The following is a 13,317-nucleotide window of genomic DNA, read 5'->3' on the forward strand; positions in this document are numbered from 1 at the left end:
AAGTGCTTGCCTGTGAAGCCTAAGGACCCCAGTTCGAGGCTCGGTTCCCCAGGTGCCACGTTAGCCAGATGCACAAGGGGGCGCACGCGTCTGGAGTTCGTTTGCAGAGGCTGGAAGCCCTGGCGCGCCCATTCTCTCTCTCTCCCTCTATCTGTCTTTCTCTCTGTGTCTGTCACTCTCAAATAAATAAATAAATAAATAATTTTAAAAAAAATTAAAAAAAAAGAATGTATTGATCTGGGCATTGGTGGTGCATGCCTTTAATCCCAGCACTTGGGAGGCAGAAGTAGGAGGATAGCTTTGAGTTCAAGCCCAGCCTGAGACTACATAGTGAGTTCCCAGTCAGTCTGAGCTATAGTGAGGCTCTAACACACACACACACACACACACACACACACACACACACACACTGTTCTGGGGCTGGTTCAGTTGATAAAAGTGTTTCCTTGTAAAGCCTGCTGGCTTGGGTTTGATTCCCCAGTACCCATGTAAAGTCAGATGCACAAAGTGGCACATGCAGCTGGAGTTCATTTGCAGTATCTAGAGACCCTGACCCATTCATTCTCTCTCTCTCTCTCTTCCCATGAATAAGAAAGAGACAAAGACTATACTGTGCTGAATAATTAAAGGTTGAATTTATACTCTCTAAAATAATAGTGATTTATGATGTGATTTAGCTAAAGGATCTCTTACGGAGGACTGTTGAAGGATTTGTAAACCTCTTTGACCCCAAACATCAAGAAAGACTGCCGATATTTAAGATGGAGTTGACATTTGATGAAGATAGGATGGAATTTTACCCTACCTTTCAAGATATGGAAGATGTAGTTTTGAGTTTGGTTGAGCGAATATCTGAAGCTCTGCAGGTATGACGTCCACGCTAGCCACTGCTTTTCTTTTCTCCTTCTTCTTCTCCCTCCTCCTCCTCCTCCTCCTTCCTCTTCCTCCTCCTCCTCTCCTTCTTCTTCTTTTTGAGGTAGGGACTCTGTAGCCCAGTCTGACCTGGAATTTACTCTGAAGTCTCAGGGCGGCCCTGTGCTCACAGCAGTCCCTCCTACCTCAGCCTCCCGAGTGCTGGGATGAAAGGTGTGTGGTACTACACCTGGCTTGCCACTGCTTTTCTTTACATTGTTCTAGTTCAGTATTTTATTTTAGCATTTTTTGTTTATTTTTATTTATTTGAGAGTGACAGACAGAGAGAGAGAGAGAAAGAGGCAGATATATATAGAGAAAGAATGGGTGTGCCAGGGCCTCCAGCCACTGTAAATGAACTCCAGATGCATGCATCACCTTGTGCATCTGGCTTACTTGGGTCCTGGGGGATGGAGTCTTGAACTGGGTTCCTTAGGCTTCACAGGCAAGTGCCTAACTGCTAAGCCATCTCTCCAGCCCCTAGCATTTGTTTTTTAATTTTTATTTATTTATTTATTTCAGAGAGTCAGAGAGAAAGAGGAAGAGGGAGAGAGAGAGAGAGAGAGAATGGGTGCACCAGGGCTTCTAGCCACTGCAAACGAACTCCAGACGCACGCACCACATTGTGCGTCTGGCTTACGTGGGTCCTGGGGAATCGAACCGAGGTCCTTTGGCTTTGCAGGTAAACGCCTTAACCACTAAGCCATCTCTCAGCTCCTATTTGTTTTTACACATTATTATTTATTTGCCTGAGTGTGTGTATGTGTGCATGTGGGAGGGTGGGGGTGAGTGAGTGCATGGGTGCACCAGGGTCTCTTGTAGCTACAAAATAATGTCTGCTTGTCTCTTTGTGGGTGCTGGGGACTTGAACTTGGAACAACAGGCTTTGCAAGCAAGTGTCTTTAACACTGACCCATCTCTCCCCATCCCTATTTTAGTACTTAAAATAAATCTCTCTGTAGTGTTTATATGCATAAAATGTTATTCTTTCTTTTTATTTTATTTTTAATGTTTTTCAAGATATGCTTTCTCTCTAGTGTAGGCTGACCTGGAACTCACTCTGTAGTTCCAGATTGGTCTTAAAATCACAGCAGTTCTCCTTCCTCTGTCCCCTGAGTGCTAGGATTAAAGGCATGTGCCACTATGCCCAGCTATCTTTATTTTTTAAAATATTTTATTTTATTTACTTATTTATTTGACAAAGAAAGAGACAGAAAGACAGAAAGAGAGAGAGAGAGAAAGAGAGGGGAGAGGGAGGGAATGGGCGTGCCAGGGCCTCCAGCCACTGCAACCGAATTCCAGACATGTGTATCCCCTTGTGCATCTGGCTAATGTGGGTGCTGGGAAGTTGAACCTGGGTCCTTTGGCTTTGCAGGCTAAGCCATCCCTCCAGCCCAATTCTTTATTTTTTTTTTACCCCCAAGTTATTTTAAATTTGAAAGTGCTTTCTCTTTGAAAACGTGCTGTTTGGGGATAACATCCTTCTTGGACTTTTTCTTATTGTTATAAATTGATGTTTTTGTGCCTGTCTACTTTTCCTTGCTGCCTTATGAGCATCTTAAGAACAAGATCGGGGCTGGAGAGATGGCTTAGCGGTTAAGCACTTGCCTGTGAAGCCTAAGGACCCCGGTTCGAGGCTCGGTTCCCCAGGTCCCACGTTAGCCAGATGCACAAGGGGGCGCATGCGTCTGGAGTTCATTTGCAGTGGCTGGAAGCCCTGGCGCGCCCATTCTCTCTCTCTCCCTCTATCTGTCTTTCTCTCTATGTCTGTCGCTCTCAAAAAAAAAAAAAAAAAAAAAAAAAAAAGAACAAGATAGAAGGGGCTAGAGAGATGCCTTAGTGGTCAAGGCGCTTGCTGGCAAAGTCAAATGACTCAGGCTCAGTTCCCCAGTACCCATGTAAAACCAGTTGCACAAGGTGGTGCATATGTCTGTAGTTCACATGCAATGGCTAGAGTCCCTGGTGTGCCCATTCCCTATCTACTTCTTTCTTTCCCTCAAATAAATAAAATAGAAAAAAGGGACAAGATCTAATTCATATTCTTCTTTCTAGAGTTTTCTACTATAGTCACTTTGCAAGTGTGGTTAGTAAATGTTTGTTGAATGATAGAAAGTTGACCACATTTAAGGTATTTGGCTGTTTTTATGTGGCTGTTTTAATTTTATGCTTTTATTTATATTTCAGTATTTTTATTTATTTGTAAGAAAAGAGAACTCCAGATGCATGAGCCACTTTGTGTATCTGGCTTTCTGTGGGTAATGGGGAATTAAACTCAGGCCAACAGGCTTTTCATGCAAGTTCCTTAACCACTGAGCAATTTCTGTAGTTCCTGTAGTTTTATTTTTTGAGCTGTGGCTGGTCTGGAACTCACAATCCTACCTCAGCATTTGAAGGAGTGCAGGGATTACATCAAGTATGCCCAGATCTGAACTGTTTATATTGGACTATAAATTATTTTTTAATTATTATTTTACATTGAGTTACCATTTCTTGGACATGGAAATCTGAAGGGAGTGTTGAAATATAGTATAAGATCTTCAGCATAGATCAGTTGTGCAGTTAGAAATTTATAACATTTGTTTTTACTTTTATTTGTGTCAGAATGTCCAAACAATACCCTCTTGGCTATCAGGAACTATCTCCCCTTCCACTCTTGACACAGAACTTCCTGAGCACGTGTTACAGTGGGCTGTTAATATGCTGAAGTCAGCAGTACAACAGAACTTAGAAGGTGCAAAAATGCATTACGAGGAATATGGTAGGTCTGAAATATTTAAGGTTGCATGTATCATTATCAATCTGTTTTTAATAAGGGTTTGATCAGATGTTTGATTTCCTAGAGCTATTGTAAAAGAACTGGAAGAGCTGGAAGTGATCATAAACATGGATTAAAAAAATATGTTTAGGGCTTAGAGGTTAAAGTGCTTGCCTGTGATCTCTAAGGACCCGGGTTCACTTCCCCAGTACCCATGTGAGCCAGATGCACAGGTGGTACATGTGTCTGGAGGTCATTTGCAGTGGCTAAAGGTCCTTATGAGTCCATTCTCTCTCTCTATCTGCCTTTCTCTACTTCTCTCTTAAAAATAAATAGATACATACATATTTTAAAATATACATTTTTATTTATTTACTTGTGAGAAAAGAGTGTATGTATGTGTGTATGTATGGGAAAACCAGGGCCTCTTGTCTATGCAAATGAACTCCAGATGCACGTGCTACTTTGTTTATCTGGTTTTACATAGATCCTGGGGAACTGAACCCAGACTGAGAGGCTTTGCAAGCAAGTGCCTTCAACCCCTGAGCCATCTTTCCAACCAATAAGCATGGAGTTTTAAAAACTTAAAAATTTATTTATTTATTTATTTGTATGTGAGAGAGAGGCAGATAGAGAGAAAATGGGCATACCAGGGCCTCCAGCCAATGCAAACGAACTCCAGACACATGTACCACCTTTTGCATCTGGCTTTATGTGTGTACTGGGGAATTGAACTCGGGCCCTTGGGCTTGCAGGCAAGCACCTTAATCACTGAGCCATCTCTCCAGCCTCTTGAAAACTTTTTATTAATAATTTTTATTTGTTTGGTTTTTTGTTTTTCGAGGTAGGGTCTCACTCTAGCTCAGGCTGACCTGAAATTTACTATGTCATCTCAGGATGGCCTTGAACTCATGGCGATCCTCCTACCTCTGCCTCCCAAGTGCTGGGATTAAAGGCGTGTGACACCACGTCTGGTTTGATAATTTTTATACATGAGCATAATGTAAATTGATCATAATACCCTCCCAATAATTTCTTTAACTCACTCCTTCCTTCCTTCCTTCCTTCCTTCCTTCCTTCCTTCCTTCCTTCCTTCCTTCCTTCTTTCCTTCCTCCCTCCCTCCCTCTCTTTCTCTCTCTCTATTTCATTCTTTCTTTCTTTCTTTTGAGGCACATATGTCTAGAAAGAGAATGGGCACCCCAGGGCCTTCAGCCACTGCAAATGAACTTCAGATGCATGCACCTTAACTGCTGAGCCACCTCTCTAGCCCCCTCCCAATATTTTCTTTTCTCTCTCTCCTTCTCCCCTTTCCATGAAACTCCATTTTATCTAGTTCCTCTTGTATGTTTTTTTTAAGAATTAGAGAGACTATTTTAGATTAAGAGAAGGAAAGAGGGCTGGAGAGATGGGCTAGTGGTTAAGGCACTTGCCTGCAAAGCCAAAGGACCCAGGTTTGATTCCCCCAAACCCATGTAAACCAGATATACAAGGTAGTGCATGTATCTGGAGTTCATTTGCAGCAGTTGGAGGCCCTAGTGCACCCATTCTCTCTTTTTATATTTGCCTCTTTCTTTTAAATAAATAAATAACTAAAATCCTCAAAAATATTTTTTAAAAAAGAGAGAAGGAAGTAGGGGCTAGAGAGATGGCTCAGTGATTAAAGTGCTTGTTTACCATGCCTGATAACCTGGGTTTGATTCTCCAGTGCCCATGTAAGGCCAGATGCACAAAGTGGTGCATGCATCTGGGGTATTGTATGTAGTGGCAGGAGGCCCTGCTATGTCCATGCTGTCTCTCTCTTTGCAAATAATTTTTTTGTTTATTTTTATTTATTTATTTGAGAGCAACAGAGAGAAAAAGAGGGAGAGAAAGGGAGAGAATGGGTTCATTGCAAATGAACTCCAGACATGTGCTCCCCCTTGTGCATCTGGCTATCGTGGGTCCTGAGGAATAGAGCCTCGAACCGGGGTCCTTAGGCTTCACAGGCAAGCGCTTAACCATCGCTCCAGCCTTGCAAATAAATTTTTAAAAAAATATTTTTAAAGGGCTGGAGAGATGGCTTAGTCATCAAGGCACTTGCCTGCAAAGCCAAAGGACCCAGGTTCAATTCCCCAGTACCCACGTAAAGCCAGATGCATAAGATGCATGAGGCTAGAGTCCTTTGCAGTGGCTAGAGGCCCCGGCCAACCTATTATCTCTCTCTCTCTGTCTGCCTTCTCTCTCTTTCTCTTTGACATAAATAAATATTTAAAACTTCTACCGGGCATGTTGGTGCACGTCTTTAATCCCAGCACTCGGGAGGCAGAGGTAGAAGGATCACTGTGAGTGTTCAAGGCCAGCCTGAGACTACATAGTGAATTCCAGGTCAGCCTGGTCTAGAGTGAAACCCTACCTTGAAAAACAAAACAAAAATATTAAAAAAATACTTTTTAAAAAACAGAGGAGGGGGCTGGAGAGATGGCTTAGTGGTTAAGTGCTTGTCTGTGAAGCCTAAGGACCCCGGTTCGAGGCTCGGTTCCCCAGGTCCCATGTTAGCCAGATGCACAAGGGGGCGCACGTGTCTGGAGTTCATTTGAGAGGCTGGAAGCCCTGGCGCGCCCATTCTCTCTCTCTCCCTCTATCTGTCTTTCTCTCTGTGTCTGTCTCTCTCAAAAAAAAAACAAAAAAAAAAAACTTAAAAACAAAATGAGGAGGGAAGAGGAGAAAATACAGAGGTCTCCTGCTACGTCGAAGGCAGGAGATGGTAGGGAGCTCATGTGGGAGTAGGAGTTGGGGTCCCCCCATGTCAGCCCAGTTATCTGAGAGGAAGTTTCTTTTTGGTTGTTGTTTTTCCAGGTAGGGTCTCACTCTAGTCCAGGCTGACGTGGAATTCACTATGTGATCTCAGGGTGGTCTCGAACTCACCACGATCCTCCTACCTCTGCCTCCCCAGTGCTGGGATTAAAGACGTGCGCCACCACGCCTGGCTAGGGGAGGCTTCTTAGTCGAGCAGGGAGCTGGAAGTTCAGGGGAGGTGCAAAGCCAGCGAGAGCCCCACTTCTCTTTCAGTGACTTTTTAAAAGATATTTTTTTATTGACAACTTTAATAATTGTAAACAATATCGCATGGTAATTCCCTCCTTCCCCCCACTTTCCCCTTTGAAATCCCACTGTCCACCATATCCCCTCCCCCTCTCAATTAGTCTCTCTTTTATTTTGATGTCATCATCTTTTCCTCCTATTATGATGGTCTTGAGTAGATAGTGTCGGGCACTGTGAGGTGTGGATATACAGGCCCATTTTGTGTCTGGAGGAGCACGTTGTAAGGAGTCCTACCCTTCCCTTGGCTCTTACATTCTTTCTGTTAACCTCTTCTGCAACGGACCCTGAGCCATGGAAAATGTGATAGAGATATTTCAGTGCTGAGCACTCCTCTGTCACTTCTCAGCACCATGGTGCTTTCTGAGTCATCCCAAGGTCACTGCCATTGGAAAAGAGAAGGTTCTCAAGCCAAAAGTGAGAATAGCATTAATATATGGGTATGATCATTAAGAGAAGTGCTTACTGGGCAGTTTGGTGAGCATAGTATATATATTTAGTCAGAAAGCAGCAGACATTATTCCCCTAGGGCTCATGACTACCCCTGTTGTAGGATCTCAGTATCACAGATATATTCTCTTCCATGGAGTGGGCCTCTAGTCCAATTAGAGGGCTGTCGGTTTCCCCCATAACAGACGTGCCACTATTGAACCGATTGGCTCATTTGGCCTGGCTGGCCAAATCTAAGGCTTGCAATGTCCACTATTGGGTATGTTCACTGGTGATTTCTCTCTCTCCCATTGAACTGCATTCAGCGTGGCTTTTTAAAAAAAATTTTATTTATTTATTTATTTGTTTGTTTATTTATTTATTTATTTATTTGAGAGAGACAGACACAGAGAGAAAGACAGATAGAGGGAGAGAGAGAATGGGCGCGCCAGGGCTTCCAGCCTCTGCAAACAAACTCCAGACGCGTGCGCCCCCTTGTGCATCTGGCTAACGTGGCACCTGGGGAACCGAGCCTCGAACTGGGGTCCTTAGGCTTCACAGGCAAGCACTTAACCGCTAAGCCATCTCTCCAGCCCCAGCGTGGCTTTTTTTAAGCTTTCTGTCAGCTGGTCTACATGGAGGGGGTTTTCAGCTCAGCCTCAGCAGGACTTCTCAGTGACCTTGCAGCCCAAGTATGTGAAATCTTTAGCGATAGGGTCTTACCATCTATTCCTGGTGGGAAGCCAAGGGCCTTGGCAATGGCCTATAATGTTTTGGGATATCAAGGACATCCCTGGCCAACAACTCACTGGAAGGTATCCCATCCCTGGCACTGAAAAATTTCTCATAACAATCTATGGTTCCTGAGGGCTCCATTGTCCCCAAAAGTTATTTTCCATATGATTTATTTATATCCTCTTATATTTTGATTAGCCCTCCCTCCACCTTTCCTTTACTCAATCTCTTCCCCGACCTCACTTAGGCCTTTTCACCCCCATTAATCTGTTTTTTTTTTTTTTTTTTTTTTACTTACATATACACAATACCATCCTAATAAGCCCCCCGCCTCCCTCCCTTTCTATTCCCTTTATATCTCCTTTCTAGCTTACTGGCCTCTGTTACTGAGTTTTCTTCCTATTCACACAGAAGTCCAATCATTTGTAGTTAGTATCCCCATATGAGAGAGAACATGTGACATTTGGCTTTCTGGGCCTGGGTTATCTTTCGAGGTGAGATCTCACTGTAGCTCAGGTTGACCTGGAATTTGCTATGTAGTCTCAGGGCAGCCTCAAACTCACAGTAATCCTCATACCTCTGCCTCCCAAGTGCTGGGATTAAAGGCATATGCCACCATGCCTGGCTGAGATTTTTTAAAATTTTATTTATTACAGAGACAGCCTGGGTTACCTCACTTAATATAATCCTTTCCAGATCCTTCTGATGGAATATTTTCTTCCAAGTTGGTTTCAAAGCCTCAAATACTCTTATTTCCTTTATTTAAAGATATATTTAATATTGAATTTATTTATTTGGAGACAGAGAGAGAGAGAATGAGCATGCTGGGGCCTCCAGCTGCTACAAACAAACTCCAGATGCATGTGCCACTTTGTGCATCTGGTTTTACATGGGTACTGAGGAACTGAATCCAGGTTGCTAGGCTTTGCAGGCAAGCTCCTTAACCACTGAGCCATCTCTCCAGTTCTAAAGATATATTTACAGACATGAAGGAGTACTTGGACAGAGGAGGGTCCTTAGGGGAATGAGTGGGGAAGGAGGAGAAAAGAGGGTAATGGGATGGGAATACAAATCATAGTGTGTTCATGTATTAAAGTTCTCAATGAAAATGTTAAAAATAGCTGGGCGTGGTGGCACATGCCTTTAATCCCAGCACTTGGGAGGCAGAGGTAGGAGGATCGCTGTGAGTTCAAGGCCACCCTGAGACTACATAGTGAATTCCAGGTTAGATTGAACTAGTGAGACCCTACCTTGAAAAAAAAAAAGTTAAAAATATATTTAGGTGAGTGGTCCTTATAGTACTACCATGCCAGCTGCTTTTTTTTTGGGTGGTACATTAAATAAATTTATCTTTTAAAAATATTTTATTTATTTACTTATTTGACACAAAAAGAGGGAGAGAGAGATTAAGAGTGAGAAAGAGAGCAAGAATGGGCACACCAGGGCCTCCAACCACTGCAAACGAACTCCAGACGCATATGCCCCCTTGTGCATCTGGCTAATGTGGGTCCTGGGGAATCAAACCTGGGTCCTTTGGCTTTGCAGGCAAATGCCTTAACTGCTAAGCCATCCCTCGAGCCCATTTTATTTTATTAAATTTTTTTTTATTTGTTATTTTTGTTTATTTATTTGAAACAGACAGAGAGGGACAGAAAGAGGCAGATAGAGAGAGGGAGAGAGAATAGGCCCTCCAGGGTCTCCAGCCACTGCAAACAAACTCCAGACTCATGCGCCCCCTTGTGCATCTGGCTAACATGGGTCCTGGGGAGTCAAGCCTAGAACAGGGGTCCTTAGGCTTCACAGGCAAGTGCTTAACCGCTAAGCCATCTCACCAGCCCCCTCCAGCCCATTTAAAAAAATATTTTATTCCTTTACTTGACAGACAAAGAGGGGAAGAGAGAGAGAGAGAGAGAGAGAGAGAGAGAGAGAGAGAGAATTTTTGCTTAAGATGTATTTACCTTGACTTGCTTGTTAAATATTTTTAAAAATGTTTAATTTTCAGAGATTTTACTTATCAAAAAAACTTTTTTGTTTACTTATGAGAAAAGCGGAAGGTGGGAGGAGATAAGAGAAAGAGAGAGAAAGAAAGAGAGAGACAGAGCGAGAGAGGAAAGCGAGCATATAGAGATACCAGGGCCTCCTGCCACTGCAAATGATCTCTGGATGCAGCTGCACATGGGTACTGGGGAATTGAACCCAAGGTCCACAGGCTTTGCAAGCAAGTGTGTTTAACTGCTGAGTCATATTTCTAGCCCCGGGATTTTATTTTAGTTTAGGGAAAGCTTAGAGGTTTGGCAAAGGGGAACTTGCTGCTCAGCGCTTAGATGAGAAAAGAAAAGAAAGACAGGATTTCTGGAAATGGAAAAGCCCCTGCATTAATGTTTAGGTTAGCATGTAAAGCAATGGCTGCTAAATCTATTCTTTTACTCATCCTTTTCCTTTTAATGTCACAATCCCTGTGTGTTCGCACTGTGTTCATAATAATATTTGACTATGGGATCCTATTCTATAGGATATTCTATTTTACTATATGAAAAGCATTGTTCAGATTCAAGTAGAGTATTAATTTTCAGTCACAAAATACAATTGGCTGCTTGATGGGACTGCTGTGACCATGGTGAAGGCTTTCCAGGATGAAGAACATACTTTTGATGAGTACACACAGGTAAGTAGTCAATCTGTTTTATTTATTTATTTATTTGAGAGAGGGGGTGGGAGAGAGCAAGAGGCCGATGAAGAGAATGGGCATACTAGGGCCTCCAGCCATTACAGATAAACTCCAGATGCATGTGCCACCTTCTGCTTCTGGCAAACCCAACAGACTGGCCTATTTTTTTTTTATTTTAAAATTTTATTTATTTATTTGTAAGGGGGGCAGAGAAAGAGAGAGAGAGAGAGAGAGAGAAAAGAGATACAGAGAGAGAGAGAATGGGCATTCCAGGGCCTCTAGCCACTGCAAGCGAACTCCAGATGCATGCGCCCCCTTGTGCATCTGGCTTATGTGGGTCCTGGTGAATAAACTTGGGTCCTTAGGCCTCACAGGCAAACACCATAATTGCTAAGCCATCTCTCCAGCCCCAAAACATAATCCCCCCTCCCTCACAGTAGGGTCTTGCTCGAGCCCAGGCTGATCTGGAATTCACTCTGTAGTCTCAGAGTAGCCTTGAACTCATCTTCCTTTTCTTTTTTTAATTTATTTGAGTGTGACAGAGAGAGAAAGAGCATGGATGCACCAGGGCCTCCAGCCAATGCAAACAAATTCTAGATGTGTGTGTCTCCTTGTACATCTGGTTCACATGGGGAATTGAACCCGGGTCCTTTGGCTTCGCAGACAAATGCCTTAACCACTAAGCCATTCCTCCAGCCCCTTATGTGAGAGAGCGAGAGCAAGACAAAGAGAGAGAATTGGCACGTCAGGGCCTCCAGTCACTATAATTAAACTCCAGGCGCATGGGCCATTTTGTGTGCATGTGTGACCTTGAGCACTGTGTCACCTTGTGCATCTGGCTTATGTGGGACCTGGAGAGTTTTTATAAATCATTATTTATTTATTTATTTGAGAAAGAGAGAAAGAGGCAAGAAAAGAGAAAGGGACAGAGAGAGAATGGGCATGCCAGGGCCTCCAGCCCACTTCAAATGAACTTTTGACTCATGTACCACTTTGCATCTGGCTTACATGGGTTCTGAGGAATTGAACCTGGGTCTGTAGGCTTGGAAGGCAAGCACCTTAATTGTTAAGCCATCTCTCAAGCCCCCCTGCCCCGCCTTTTTTCCCCAAGGTCATGTCTCTCTCTAGCCCAGGCTGACCTGGAATTTACTATGTGGTCTCAGAGTGGCCTTGAACTCACAGTAATCCTCCTACCTTGGCCTTCCAAGTGCTGGGATTAAAGTCATATGCCACCACACCCGGTTCCTTTTTTAAAATATATTTACTTATTTATTTGCGGGGGGGGGGGAGAAAGAGAGAAGTGGAGAGAGAGGATGGGCACACCAGGGCCTCCAGCCACTGCAAACAAACTCCAGATGTATGTGCCACCTTGTACATCTGCAAATAAACTCCAGATGCATGCTCTCCCTTGTGCATCTGGCTTATTTGTGTCCTGGAGAGTTAAATTGGGATCCTTTCGCTTTGCAGGCAAATGCCTTAACCGCCAAGCCATCTCTTCAGCCCTTGTTTGTTTTTTGAGGTAGCGTCTCACTTTAGCCTAGGCTTCCCTGAACTCACCCTGTATCCCAGGCTGGCTTTGACCACATAGAGATCCTCCTACCTCAGCCTCCTGAATGCTGGAACTAAAGGTATGCCTGATTTTTTTTTTTTAATTTGTTTTTCGAGGTAGGGTCTCACTCTAGCTCAGGCTAACCTGGAATTTACTATGTAGTTGGTGGCCCTGAACTCATGGTGATCCTCCTACCTCTGCCTCCCAAGTGCTAGGATTGAAGGCATGCACCACCATGCCTGGCTATACCTATTTTTTATTAATATTTTTATTAATTTATTTGCAAGGAGAGAGATATTGAATGAGAATGGATGCACAAGGTCATAGTGTCACTGCAAATGAACTTCAGACATATGTGCCACTTTATGCAACTGTCTTTACATGGCTACTGTGGGAATTGAACCCAGGCTGTCAGGCTTTGCAAGCAAGTGCCTTTTAGCCACTGAGCCATAGCTCTAGCCCTATTAATATTTTTTCTTTTTTTTTTTCCAGGTAGGGTCTCATTCCAGTTCAGACAGAGAAAGAGAGAGAGAGAGAGAGAGAGAGAGAGAGAGGGAGTGAGAGAGAGAGAGAGGGAGAAAGAGAGAGAGGGAGAGAGAGAGAGAGAGAGAGAGGGAGGGGGAGAGAGAGAGAGAGAGAGAAGGAGAGAGAGAGAGAGAGAAAGAAAGGGAGCACCAAGGCCTCCAGCCACTGCAAACAAACTCCAGATGTATGTGCTACCTTATACATCTGGCTTATGTGGGTCCTGGGGAATCGAGCCTCGAACCAGGGTCCTTAGGCTTCACAGGCAAGTGTTTTACTGCTAAGCCATCTCTCCAGCCCAAGAAGCTCTTTCTTAATTCAAGATGGCATATATAGTTAAATATTTCTTGCAAGATTTTTAAAAGTTTAAGTGAGAAAACTGAAACTTATTTCTGTATGTGACAAAAGATATTAATGTTATATTCTTAAGAACTTCAAGGCTGTCACATGTGCCAGCACCATTTATTAAAAATCCTGCTTTGCATTAAATTTTCATATTTCTCTTACTACATTATATATTGAAATTAAAAGAATTGTCATGTGATAGAGGTTTGCTCCTATATAGAAAGAAGTCGACTCTGGGGATAATTTAAAAAATAACTATTACTGTGCACACACCTTTAATCCCAGCACTCGGGAGGCAGAGGTAGGAGGATCACCGTGAGTTC

General features: G+C 43.3%; 1 protein-coding gene across 1 annotated transcript in view; it reads left to right on the forward strand.

Moving 5' to 3' along the window:
• Positions 1–13,317, forward strand: part of Dnah12 (dynein axonemal heavy chain 12) — a 196,393-nt gene that overhangs the window by 21,962 nt on the left and 161,114 nt on the right. Inside the window, exons 9-11 of the mRNA XM_045135823.1 lie at positions 678–866; positions 3,514–3,670; positions 10,484–10,575. Of these exons, the coding sequence (XP_044991758.1) occupies positions 678–866; positions 3,514–3,670; positions 10,484–10,575 (438 nt within the window). The remainder of the gene's footprint in view (positions 1–677; positions 867–3,513; positions 3,671–10,483; positions 10,576–13,317) is intronic.

The sequence above is a fragment of the Jaculus jaculus genome, chromosome 16 (genome assembly GCF_020740685.1).
Source record: "Jaculus jaculus isolate mJacJac1 chromosome 16, mJacJac1.mat.Y.cur, whole genome shotgun sequence".
Classification (NCBI taxonomy): Eukaryota; Metazoa; Chordata; class Mammalia; order Rodentia; family Dipodidae; genus Jaculus; species Jaculus jaculus.